Genomic DNA, 13,749 nt, shown 5'->3' with positions numbered 1-13,749 from the left:
TATTGAGTGACAATCTTGTGAAGCCGAGTAATTAAAAGTGGTTGTCACATGCAATCATGATGAGTCTCTGGACATTCAAGATCTTTCTGAAAGTTTAGGTAAACACCGTAAGCCCTTGTGTGTTTGGTTAATTTTTGTATAGGTCAGTTGTTCTTAATCAACAAATCCCTGAATTTTACTCTACTATTTTTTTCACTTTGAGTTGTTAAGTGCTTTTTGGCAGTATGCGTAAATACTGTTTTAATTTTAGGATTAAGGGTCTTATCCGGACCGTTTACTCCACTAATAAATATCTTCTGTTTTACAACCAGGGTTTAACTTAAATGATTGAATCAGGTTTTTGTTTTGCATACCTCAATCACAATCTTTACCGGTCCATCCGATCGTACACTGACAATAATAACCACGAACTGCCGGCAAGCAGGTGCCACCGTTTTGACAGGGACTCCAAAGTTTACAATGGTCGAAATCTAAAATAAACAAAATAAATTAGGTAAAAAAAAACAGAAAAGATATTATTACGCAAAGCGTTCGTCGACGGGTAGTTCTATGTATTACTTTATGGTTACAAGCTTGTTTCGTCCTCAGAGCCTTTTTGTAAATCATAGTAATTTTACGACTTTCAGTTTTCGTTCAGTTTCAGTTTTACCTGGAGACCTTCAGTTTTACCTGGAGAACAGCCTCCCTCCAACGTACCAGGTTCACATGAACAGTAAAAAGAGCCTGGTTGGTTGACGCAGGTGCTGCCAGTTGGGCAAACGTCGAGTTGGTTGCATTCATTCACGTCTTAAAAACAGCATGAAAATTTGAATAATAAAAGACACCATGCAGGTCTAAACGGTGGCGGGGTGGCGCCGCAACTCTGGGTTTGTAAAGCACGGTGGCGGCCACCATGGATATTTTTGTTTGTTTGTAGCGATATTGTACGAAGCATCGTAAAATCTAAAGAAATTTGGGAACAATTTTGCTTTTTCAAACAAGCGTGCTAACGAAATAGCAACAAAACCTGTCGAAACCGTAAGAATTTGACGAATGTTGCATTCTATTGAATGTTTACAGGGCTTCGAGTTGCAGCTCGTGTGGTTGCACGCATTAGTGACGTCGTAATTTACGTCGCAACCTCGCATTTGCGTAAAACTCGACGCCTATACTTCAAGTTCTTTTATTCGGAAATAATTTTTACAGAATTGTTCTGCTACAGAAAAAGTTCATGAATAAAGCGAAATAACGAAACCGAAAAAAGTTTTTAAGTGTGCATTCAAAAAACTATTAGGACTGTCGTTACAACGAAGACCGCTCTGTATTTGGTTAAACTAACTTATACCAATCATATATTTGCATAAAAAAATGATAATGATATGTCAGGTACACTTGTTGAAAATTGTAAACTGACTGTTCGACTGCGCTCGGGACAATAAAAAGTATTAAAAGCAAATTTATCATTTAGTTGATGACTTTTTCACGGCCCTCAACCAAATTAACACAATTATTGAACCGTTTTTTGTCTTACCAATATCACAGTTATCACCAGTCCAACCGTCATACCGGCACTCACATCTGTACGATCCCACCGTGTTAACACAGACTTTTGTTTCACCACAATCAACCTCATTTAAACTGAGCAGACATTCATTGACATCTGCGTCAGTACATATTTCATTACGACTTAAAAAAAGGAACACAGAAAATAAGATTTTTCATGTTCCAAAAGCAAGCGTAATTATTTTGAAATATTTTTTGGCAGTATGCGTAAAATACATACCATATTGTTTGTATTTTAGGATTGAGGGTCTTCTCTTTCAATATTAAATACCTTCCTTTTTTGCAACCAGGGTCTTATTTAAATGATTAGGGCACGTTGTTGTTTGCATACCTAAATCGCAATTTCTACCGGTCCATTCGCTCTCACACTGACAATAATAACCCTGAACTGTGGGTAAACAGGTACCACCGTTATTACGGAGACTCCAACGTTCACACAAATTGTTATCTAAAATAAAACAAATTTAATTAGATCAAAAGAACGGTTGTTACTATTCGAATAGTGCTCTTCAATAGGTAGTTTTAGGTATTATTTTATGTGCAATCCTTGAATTTAGTGCTTACAAACTCGTTTGGTTCTCACTGATTTTTGTAAGACATATTGATTTTACGACTTTAAATTGTCGTATTTCCAACACATCACTTATACCTGGAGAACAGCCCCCCTCCTCCGATCCAGGTTCACATGTACAGTAAAAAGCACCGGGTACGTTGACGTAGGTGCCCGTGGGGCAAATATCAGTTTGGTTGCATTCATTTACGTCTTTAAATACAGCATGATAAGTTCGATAATAAAATGCTTCAGGTTGTTTTACTTGTAAATAATTAAGGTCCAAATCCAAATCAAGCAAAAAAACGAAAACGAAAATATTTTTTTGAATGTCTTTCAAACTTGCATTGAAATAAAATGGTATGTTTTTCGGGCTGTCGTTGTGACGAAGACCGCTGTTTATTTGATTGAACTGACTTTTACCAATTTTACATCTAGATAAGCTTATGAAAGTAAAATGATAATGATGTATCAACTATGCTTTTGAAATTTGTATAATGGCTCTACGGCTGCGTTTAAAACAATATAAAGTATGAAAAGTATATTATGCCTTTAGTTGGTGACTGTTTCACGGTCCTCAAAAACAAAAACACAATGTTATGTATTTTTTGGTCTTACCAATATCACAGTCATCGCCAGTCCAACCCTCATCCCTGCAGTCACATCAGTATGATCCTTCCGTGTTCACACAAACCTGTGTTTTAAGGCAATAATGCTCCACATACTCGCTCAAACATTCGTTGATATCTGCGTCAGTACATATTAAGTATTGTATCACTCGTTAAAAAACTCATACTAAACCAGAAAATAAGATTTTGGTGTTCCGAAAACAGCAATTAAAATCCTTTTTTGCTTTTCAATTGAAAGATGAAAAATTACCTTTTTCACATCTCTGCCCGGTATAACCTTGTTTGCATTCACAAGTAACAGAGTTGTAAATGTTCGTGCAGTTTACTGTGCCTGGTGGGCTGCAAGCTTCAGCATCGCTTGTACATTTGTCTACAGAAATAAATATTTGTTAGGAGTTAGGATTAGGGTTGAATTATCTGGAAAGATTTTTGCTGTCCGATATCTGGATATTTTTGTGTCGGTTAACCGGATAACAAAAGAATAGTGTTGTGTAAGCGTTTTATGCATTTTGACATAACTTTATATGACACACAGTTAATATACAGTGAGAAATGCAACAGACGACTTTATGTTTATCCTAATTAATACGAATATTCACTTTGTTGTGTATATTCCATACTGATGTTAAAATTCCTGAGAGAATTGAAGTCACACTAATAAAATAGAAAAAGCATCCATTGTAAGGTGATTCGCTCGGAAGGATAAATTTTGAGATTCGAAAAAGTAATGTGTACTTTAATAACAATGTTGGGGCCTATTTTCGCTCAGAAAATTGACTATAGAGCAAAATGTGATGTACCGTTCTTTTTCAGAACTACGCTGCTTAAGCAGTAAATGTGTAAATTTGATATATGCTGTAGAAATATGCTACAATTATTATCACTGAAATGAAATCTGTGCCACAATTGGATGATTTTGTAATAGACTTACTATTATCCGAACCGGATAGCTAAATTTAGAATATCCGTATATATCCGGTGTCCGGATAGTGGAAATTGTTAATATCCGAAACAACCTTAGTTAGGATAACAAACACCATTTATGTTGATTCTTACTTACCCCACAGTGAGTCAAACGCACGTTTCTAAAAAATATAACTTTTGTCATTTTACAGTAAGTGAATTGAATAATGAAGTAGCTTCTATTTCAAACAGAGGAAAACCTATTTTTAAAAAAGTGCAGTAAAATAGGAAAGCATAACCTGTAATGTTCACCATAATGGAACATAATGTTGTATCGTCAATACAGACGTGCATTCAAGAAATGTTGCCTTGATAAAGTAGTTATTGTCAAAATATTATACAGTATATTTTGGTTGCAAAAAGTCAGGAAATAGTTGCACAACGAGTTCACTTTTGTCTTACCGCAGATTGGGATCATCAAACATTTCTCTTGTCTCTTCAAAAACACACTGTTCTTCAATACATTCACTTTCAAAGTCTGATCTTTGCGAATCCGTTATCCAACCGTCGTTGGACCGCTTGCCACGTTTTAAAAACTCCGATGCTTCCTCTTTGTCAACAAAAACTGAAAATTTAACGAAATGTAATATAAGAAGACTATTAAATAGTTGATGCAAGTAGAAAATGTATACAGTCACTAGTACACATTTGTCAGTTGAGTACACATTTGTCAGACTTTGCAGTTGGTAAGATACAAGTTTTGTCAAAGGTCATTACACTAGTATTTTCTTTGGAACATGTAAGGTTACAGCACAATAACAACAACTTTAAGATAATATGTCGTTACGTTTGAAACAAACTTATCTTCTCCCGGGGACAGATACGAATCAAGGTTTTCTTATGTCTGTATTTTTTTTCACAGGGTTCGAACTCAGGACACTCCCGGGAACGAATCCTGATTAAGGTTTTTTATGTCTGCATATGGGTCAGGCGCGCCAGGCCATTTGGCCAAGTTCCTGCCCGCCGTTCGGCCAAGTTTTTTTTTCACGGGGTTCGAACCCAGGACACTCCAGGGGACGAATCCCGATCAAGGTTTTTTTTATGTCTGTATGTGGTTGGCCGAATGACGCGCGTAAGTTTTCAGAAGGTGTAGGTTTGCGCCAACCAGCGGAAGTTTTTATCAGCTTAAGCTCACCAGCAACGTAAGTTTTGTAAACACCTAAAGTTAGTTTCTATCAAATAGTCCACGTTTGGCAAGCACCTATTCGTACCGCTGTATAATGTCTTAACGTCTCGGCTGGCAATTTGTGAGATTTTCATATCACGTCGCCATATCTTGTCCGGCGGTAACCTATGGTCCGAATTTTTGTGAATCCCAGCAAACGCACTCCTCACAAACACGCTAAAATAACTAAAATAAGCCTGGTCAGTTTTATGCTGAGAATAAGTTTGGATATAAAACACAAAATAAACGTTCTGAAGTGTATTTTGACGTCATAATTAGGCATTTGTTTGATAACGATATGTGTCAGACTTTATTAACAATTGTTTGAATTACTGCAAGCCAACATATTTTAAAAGTTGTTTGTGCAAAAACACGCTCTGCCATAAGCCTCTGAATTTAACAGAAGCTTGTGATGAGACTTAAATGAGCGATTTATTATATTTTATAGCCTATATCGGGGATGGGGAACCTGCAGTCTCTAAAGGTCACATGCGGCCTTTCATGTCAAAATACTTTTTAATCTACTTTACCCTTTTAAATCTGCTTATCTGTCGAAGAAAAAAGTTTAAAAATATATTTGGCCTTCTTTCCGTACAAACATAGGCGCCGAGTTTTACAAAAATGCAAGGTGGCGAACGAAAAATATGACGTCACGTTAAGCGACGTCACTAATGCATGTAACCTCAAGATCTAAACTTTAAAGCCCTTTAAAAGTTTAAACTTTAAAACAAACTTCCTATAGAATGCAACGTTCGTCATATAAATAAAAACGAAATGTCTGAAATAATATTTATTTTGGAACACGTTGCTGTATTGTTAATCGTTGGTTTAGTATCGTTGAAAATTGTTTAGTCAAGTTCTTGATGTCGTTTCATATTACGCAGAAAAGATTAATTACAAAACTGTCACATTGTACGCAATAACGGCAAAACATTTATTAGCAAACAATTGTGTGTTTGGCATCATAAACAAGACACTGACCAAAACAGGTTGTAGTTTTGAAGAACGTGTTGTTGCTTTTTTGGCAGCACAGTTGTTTGCAAAACGAAATCTATCCTGATTTTCTTCAGATTTTACGATGTTTTGTGCAAAACCGCTACAACATACTATCTACGGTGGCCGCCACCGTGCTCTACAAACCCAAGGTGGGGGCGCCTATGCGTACATAGTCTTGCCTGTAATGTCACAAACTACTCTTACATCATTGAAATGCGCAGTTTGTGAGATTTTCATATCACGTCGCCATATCCTGTCCGGCGATGGTCCGATGGTCCGAATTTTTTTTATAAACCTTAGCAGATAAATGGTCCTTAAATCAATAGAAAGTAATTGTTTGTGTGTAATTTAATGTGTTCGGGGGTCTGTGGCCTTCTTTCCGTACATAGTCTTGCCTGTAATGTCACAAACTACTCTTATATCATTAAAAAGCCCAATAAAGCGAATATAGCCGACATAAAAACCTGAAAGGTGTACTGAGAAATGTTAGTAGCCGTTTGTTTAGCTTTAACCTTTCTAATCAGCTTGGTCCGCGTGTTCTACACGGGAAATTTATCAAACCATTGTAAAAAAAATTAAAATGTTGGTACATCAAACTAATAGGGCGCAGCTCAAAATCGGCATATGGGTCTATTTTGTCTAAGTTATACGCTGACCAACCTATAATAGGCTACCTTTCGCATTAAATGGTGATTTTTGTACAGTCTGATCCTATACCACTCCATGATTACGTTGTTGCTTGAAATTCGAAAAGTGCTTGTTTAATATCTGTACACTAGTAGTTTTAAACCTTGTTTTTCGGAAAATTCTGGTTTGTAGTTGATTTTAAAAACGAAAATAACAATTTGCGTTGTTGTATTTGAATGCCATTCGGTTACAGAGGCTGCAGTTTAGATGTATTAATTTTCATTGGGGAAAGTTATATTCTTTACACGTGAAAACTTTAATAGTGCATATATGTTTTTTAAAGTCCTTTAAGCATTGTTTGTAATTAACACTTGTTTGCTAATGTCTTGCGACTACATAATTATCTGCTGACTACAAACAATTGATGAGTGCGTATGTATCTGTTGACAACAAATACTTACTTCATATTTATCCATACATTGTTTTTCAACCAAACCTTACTAATAATAACAAAACTGTCCTTTATATACTGAAAGCGTAAACAATTGTTCTTCACAAAAGGAGTTTTATGTCGGGTATACATATAAAGCGGTTTTCGAAACTCACCCTAAAATAATCAAGAAAAACATCATTTAGTTGCTAATCAAAAAATCGATTCCCGCGGTCTTTAAGAATTGTTATTGTGGGGGCTCGTGAGTGGTTCCCGCAATGAATGACAAGGCCCTTGACTGGCTTTTTGATTGGAAATGTTCTCCTGCGTCAGCTAAGCTTCTTGGGCTATGTTATTCTTTACTTGGAAGCTTGTTATTTCTTCCGCTTCTCGTGGTTCGCATCGCTCGTATGCAGTTTCGAGTAAGTTCACTATCGCGATTCTTGCGGCATAGAGTGTGGAAACAACAACACTAACTATGACCTTCCAATAGTTATTGAATCATGAACACTTGGAACAGTAAAGTTACACCAATCCAAACCATGTGTCGCGAAAACAACGTGTAATTTCCATGGGAACGAAAAATCATGCTTGCACAGTTAAAATTTTACATTAGGCTACTTGATGCTTAGCCAAACCAAAGTGTTAAAATGATGGTTTAAAAGCACGTGACCGCTACATTCTTCAGAAACTGAGATTTACATAATACATATGAATAGAGAAAAACTCAAAAAAAGTTTAATCCGTGAAAAAAAATTTTCAAATTTAGATTTTTTAGTTCAAACAGAGTTTCAACCGTTGTTCTGGTCTGCAAAATATTTTTCATTCATGTGCTCGATTATGTATTGTATTTTGCATTATGCGATACACACGACATACGTGAAGCAATGGTAAACTTATACAGTGACAATCTTGTAAGCCGAGTGATTAAAGTGGTTGTAAGATGTGATCATGATGAGTCTCCAGACCTTCAAGAGCTTTCTGAAAGTTTAGGTAAACACTGTAAGCACTCATGGGTTTGGTTAAATTTTGCATAGATCAGTTGTTCTCAATTTCCAAACCCCTGGATTTTCCCTATCTTATTATTTTTTTGACAGCTTACGTAAAACACATTTCATAGTGTTTTAATTTTAGAATTGAGGGTGTTATCAAGAGCCATTACTCCACTAACAAACACGTTCTGTTTTGCAATCAGGGTCCAATTTAAACACTTGAATCGCGTTTGTTTTCTTTGCATACCTGAATCAAAATACAGACCGGTCCAACCGCTCTCACACTGACAATATGAACCCTGAACTGTTGGCAAACAGGTGCCACCGTTTTCACAGGGACTCCACACTTCACACTCATTGTTATCTAAAATAAAACAAATAGAATCAGATAAAAAAGACAGAAAATACTCAGGCCAAAAAAAAACGGAAAAGACATTTACGCCAAGCGTTCGTAGACGGGTAGTTGTATTTATTACTTTATGGTTACGAGCTTGTTTCGTCCTCAGCCTTTTTGTAATTCATAGTAATTTTACGACTTTCAGTTTTCTATTTCCAGCACACCATTATACCTGGAGAACAGCCTCCCTCCTCCATACCAGGTTCACATGTACAGTAATAATAGCCGGGTCGATTGATGCAGTTGCTGCCGAAGGAGCAAAGGTAGGGTCGGTTGCATTCATTCACGTCTTAAAAACAGCATAAAAATTTGAATAATAAAAAATTTCAGGTTATTTTATTTGTAAATAATTTGTGGTACAGAAAACGTTTATGAATTAAACAAAACAATATGTTTTTAGGACTGTCGTAGAAACGAAAACCGCTCAGTAGATATGGTTAAGCTAACTTCGTTATGATAATGATAAATCAAAGAAAACTTGTTAAAATGTTGATGCTGACTGTTCGGCTGCGCTTGGGACAATAAAAAGCATTAAAGGCTCTCAACCACAATAACACAATTATTGAATCGTTTTTCGTCTTACCAATATCACAGTTATCACCAGTCCAACCGTCATACAGGCACTCACATCTGTACGACCCTTCCGTGTTCACACAGTCTTGTGTTTCAGTACAAACAACCTCATTTGAACTGAGCCAACATTCATTGACATCTGCGCCAGTACATATATTTCATTACGACTTGAAAAAACAAAAGTAACACAGAAAATGCGATTTTTTTTTGTTCCAAAAGCAAGCATAATTCTTCTGAAATAGTTTTTGGCAACGTAAAATACATACTATATTGTTTTTATTTTAGGATCGAGGGTCTTATCAAGGGCCTTTGTTTCACTATTAAATATCTTCCTTTTTTTGCGACCAGGGTCTTATTTAAAGGATTAGGGCACGTTGTTGTTTTGCATACCTGAATCACAATCTCTGCCGGTCCATCCGCTCTCACACTGACAATAATAACCCTGAACTGTTGGCAAAAACAGGTGCCACCGTTATTACAGGGACTCCAAAGTTCACACAAATTGTTATCTAAAAAAAATTAATTAGGTCAAAAGATCAGTTATTACTGTACAAATAGTGCTTTTCGATGGGTATAGGTATAGCTTGGTTTTCAATGACTTTGTAAACTCGTTTGCTTCTAACAGACTTTTGTAAAACATATTGATTTTACGATATTAAGTTGTCGTATTTCCAACACATCACTTATACCCGGTGAACAGCCTCCTTCCTCCACACCAGGTTCACATGTACAGTAAAAAGCACCGGGTATGTTGACGCAGGTGCCAGTGGGGCAAATGTCGGTTTGGTTGCATTCATTTACGTCTTTAAATACAGCATGATAAGTTCGATATTAAAATTCTTCAGGTTGTTTTACTTGTAAATAATTTGTGGTGCAGAAAAAGGTCCTAAACATAGCGAAAAAACTATAAAACGAAAATTTTTCTTTTGAATGTCTTTGAAACTTGCATTGAAAGAAAATGGTATATGTTTTTAGAGTTGTCGTTGTGACGAAGACCGCTGTTTATTTGATTAAACGAACTGACTGCCAATTTTACATCTAGATAAGCTTATAAAAGTAAAATGATAATGATGTACCAACTATGCTTTTGAAATTCGTTTATAGGCTCTACGGCAGCGTTGAAAACAATAGAAAGTATAAAAAGTAAATTATGCCTTTAGTTGGTGACTGTTTCACGGTCCTCAACAACAAAGACACAATATTATGTATTTTTTGGTCTTACCAACATCACAGTGATCGCCAGTCCAACCGTCATCCCTGCAGTCACATCTGTATCACACAAACCTGTGTATCTTCGCAGTAAACATACTCGCTCAAACATTCATTGATATCTGCGTCAGTACATAGTATTGTATCACTCGTTAAAAAACTCATACTTAAACAGAAAATAAGATTTTGATGTTCCGAAGGAGCAAGCATACTCCTTTTTTCGCTTTTCAATTAAAAGATGGAAAATTACCTTTTTCACATCTTGGTCCGGTGTAACCTCTTTTGCATTCACAAGTAACGGAGTTGTAAATGTTTGTGCATTTTACAGTGCCTGTAGAGTTACAAGCTTCAACATCGCTTGTACATTTGTCTAAAGAAATAAGACTTTTTAGGATAACAAAAACCATTTATTCTGATTTTGACTTACCCCACAGTGAGTCAAACGCACGTTTCTAAGATAAAAATAAAACTTTTGTCATTTTTTCGTAAATTGAATGATGACGTAGCTTCCATATCAAACAGGGATAAACGTATTTTTAAAAAAGTAAAGAAGGAAAGCATAACCTGTAATGTTTACAATAGGAGAACATAATGTTGTATCGTCAATGCAGGCGTGCATTCAAGAAATGTTGCCTTGATAAAGTAGTTATTGTCTAAATATCATATATTTTGATTGCAACATGTCAGTAAATAGTTGCAGAAAGAGTTCGCTTTTGTCTTACTGCAGATTGGGGATCATCAAACATTTCGCTTGTCTCTTCATACACGCACTGTTCTTCAATACATTCACTTTCAAAGTTTGATCTTTGCGAATCCGTCCAACCGTCGTTAGACCGCTTGCCACGTTTCAAAAACTCCGATGCCTTCTCTTTGTCAACGAAAACTGAAAATTGAGCAAATTTTAATACATACGGACCGTTGAAATAGTTGCAAGCAACAAATGTTTAGCCAATAACACACACTTGTCAGATGGGTTAAAAAAAATGCAATCAATTTAAACTTGCCTCCAAACTCAGCTGTGAATACTCTAGCAATGGTGCACACCAAAATCAAAATCACTGCTAATCTCATTTTGGAAGTTGCATTCGTTCAAAGAACTTTACTTTCTTAACGTGTCAACTGCATTTAACAGAAGCATACTGTCGTATTTATCTCGCTAGATAAACTTCTATGGACTGAAAAATGCTCAGGTTTATGTACCAGCAAAATAACACTTACTGTATATTGCAGTGCTATAAAGTCACTCAATAAAGCTTCTTCACAAGCCTCTGTTAAATTTGGCAACAGCGTATGCTTTTGCACAAACAACGTCTGAAATATGTTGACTTACTGTGATTTAAACAAATGTTTTGCTTTTGCCAATATAGTCTGTTACATAACGTCCTCAAGTAAACAAATGCCTAAGTATGATTTCAAAATACACGTTCTAATGTTACGCATCTTCACCGGGTACCGTCCTTGCCTAAAAAGAGTTTTTTCAATCAGACAACTGTTACATTTTGAATTAAGAAATGCAGTAGATGCGAGAATTTATGCAAGACAATACTTCATTTGATACAATGTTTTATAAATAATGTTTTAGCTTTGATATTGTGCGAAAATAATTAAAGTTTAACACATCTAATGGGCTTTTTTCCTTTTTTGTTTTACACATAACGAAAAAATTTAAGGCAAAACATTTTGTTTGCAAAAAGTTGCTATCATTCTAATTTTGCACCAGCATAGCAAGTGACACGCAACCTGCTGTTTTAAGTGAGAAACGTTGCATGTCATGATAGGCGATTCGTGTGCAATAATACGGAATAAATAAACCACAGAAATGCCTTTTGCGTACCACTAGTGGCACACGTACCGGATAGAGTTACTAACACAGGAACTCACATAAGAAACGGTTTGCTAAATACCGAAAGATGGCGTAAAGAGCACAGTTAATAAAATTAACAGTGAGACTGGGATAGGGTTAGGAACTAAATTTAACATAAAGAATTGGGTTTTAGGTTGCTTTATTGTTATCACGAAACAATAGACCAACCCTAATAGCCCTAACCGTCAGCATTTTTACACAAACTGCATTGGAAATATTTGCGTGCGCCAACGGAATTTAGCAAACCTGTGGACTGTTGTAGTTCTTGTGTTAGTAGCTCTACCCGCATACCACCAGCATGGAACCACTGCCAAAAGCAATGGACTAAGAAGTAAAGTTAGGTATACAAGACAAGGACTTAAATAGTAGCATTAATAAAAATCAAATGCCAGCCATGTGGAATAAAACGTACTCATTTTACCAAACAGACGTTTCGACAAAAACAATTGTCATACCGTCCTTATTTATAAGGTTTGTCCTTATTTTGAAGTGCAACGTCTTTCAAAAAATATTGTCCTTCTTTTTAAGAAATGTCCTTGTTTTTGACCTGAGTCCTTATTTTGTCTTATTTTAAACAATTACGAGAAACAAACTAAGTGGAATTACAGTCAAATTCCTGTAAAAAAAGTAAACCTAGATCTGAGCTGTCATTAGATATGCGCTGAGTATTTTCTACAAACAAGGAGTTGCTGGAAAAGATACACGACATTTGATATGTCATTTGTATTAATGCAAAGATTTGTTTAAAAACGTTTGTTTTCCTTCGTTTGAAAATTTAATTTTTCGGTTGCCCTTCTTTTGGCGTCCATGTCGATGGCAACCCTGATTATTAGTCACAACAGGAAAGTTTTGCTTGTGGTATCAAATCTATGCGCATCGAACGACAGCCATCAATCGGTATGTTTTGTTTTCAGAAAGGTCGCAAAATAATCATTTTTGTCTGGAAGGGATTTTGCTTTGGGGCTCCAACTGCAGTACAATGCCACAGAAAGACTGGTTCCTATTTTGTAACGCTATTTTGTAAAGTACATTATTTGTTTGGCTTATTGGTCAAAGGTTAAAACTTAGCAAAGTTGTTTAATCAGATGCGCAATCTGCATTGTTTGCATTAATTTTCCCCTTGTTTGCTGCCAGCTTGCCAAAAACGGTAAACATCACAGATTGACAATTGTAAAGTCAGTTTAGATGTGAAACACAATATAATTGTTCTAAATTGTATTTTGACACTGGGCAGTCCCTAAGGACGTTATGTGTCAGACTCTACTGGCAAAAGCAAGACAACTGCCTAATTTTCCAACATATTTTAGACGTTACATGTACAAAAACGCACATTGTTGCAAACTTAACAGAGGCTTGTGAAGAGGCTTTAACGAGAGAGATCATTACATTTTAAAATTACGGCCTAAAGTGTGAAACTTTAAGTCCCAGATTTAAATGTTTGTATGTCCAACTGAAGACGTTATGTGCTGGTATTGGTCTTCACCTGTGCTGACAAAATTCAGATGGACTTTTTTCAGAACTAAGTTGTCTTTAACCACCAGAGGGCGTGAGCAACTTAAATGGTGATTTTTTTACAGTTCGATCCTGTGCTGTACGCCATGTTTAAGTAGTTGCTTCCAGCAAGTAAAATACGTCTTACCCATACATGTTCATTTAAAAAAAAACAGTTTAATTTACGGACAATCCGCTGGTTTGTAAACGATTTTAAGGCTTAAATGGCAATTTGCATTGTTGAATTAAATGCCCATCGATTACTTACTTTGTAGTTTAGTTTTATTAATTTTCATTGCGGAGAATTGAAAGTTGCTTCTT

General features: G+C 35.9%; 1 protein-coding gene across 2 annotated transcripts; it reads right to left on the bottom strand.

The window, feature by feature from the left end:
• Positions 1–7,731: 7,731 nt before the first annotated feature.
• Positions 7,732–11,219, bottom strand: LOC145214276 (coagulation factor IX-like). Of its 2 annotated transcripts, XM_080082772.1 has the most exons (11): positions 11,078–11,219; positions 10,796–10,956; positions 10,501–10,525; positions 10,324–10,443; positions 10,087–10,195; positions 9,554–9,667; positions 9,255–9,373; positions 8,875–9,003; positions 8,464–8,580; positions 8,142–8,258; positions 7,732–7,883 (listed from the first exon to the last, which is right to left on the bottom strand). In XM_080082772.1, exons 1-5 carry the CDS (start codon positions 11,142–11,144, stop codon positions 10,128–10,130), a joined length of 441 nt encoding a protein of 146 aa, XP_079938898.1. In that variant the 5' UTR covers positions 11,145–11,219; the 3' UTR covers positions 7,732–7,883; positions 8,142–8,258; positions 8,464–8,580; positions 8,875–9,003; positions 9,255–9,373; positions 9,554–9,667; positions 10,087–10,127. The 2 variants fall into 2 exon arrangements, with proteins under 2 accessions (XP_079938898.1, XP_079938899.1); XM_080082773.1 differs by lacking the exon at positions 9,554–9,667.
• Between the last annotated feature and the right edge of the window lie 2,530 nt (positions 11,220–13,749).

This window comes from Phallusia mammillata, chromosome 2 (assembly GCF_965637545.1).
Source record: "Phallusia mammillata chromosome 2, kaPhaMamm4.hap1.1, whole genome shotgun sequence".
Taxonomy (NCBI): domain Eukaryota; kingdom Metazoa; phylum Chordata; class Ascidiacea; order Phlebobranchia; family Ascidiidae; genus Phallusia; species Phallusia mammillata.
The sequence above is the reverse complement of the archived record's forward strand: the minus strand, read 5'-3'. Positions and strand labels throughout refer to the sequence as shown.

Excerpts from the sequence above, each read along its gene's own strand:
- LOC145214276 (XM_080082772.1), bottom strand. The coding sequence starts at position 11,144 with ATGAGATTAGCAGTGATTTTGATTTTGGTGTGCACCATTGCTAGAGTA. Across the intron at positions 10,957-11,077 it reads ATTCACAGCTGAGTTTGGAG|TTTTCGTTGACAAAGAGAAG; the intron begins GCAAGTTTAAAT and ends CTCAATTTTCAG. Across the intron at positions 10,444-10,500 it reads TGCGTTTGACTCACTGTGGG|ACAAATGTACAAGCGATGTT; the intron begins GTAAGTCAAAAT and ends TTATTTCTTTAG.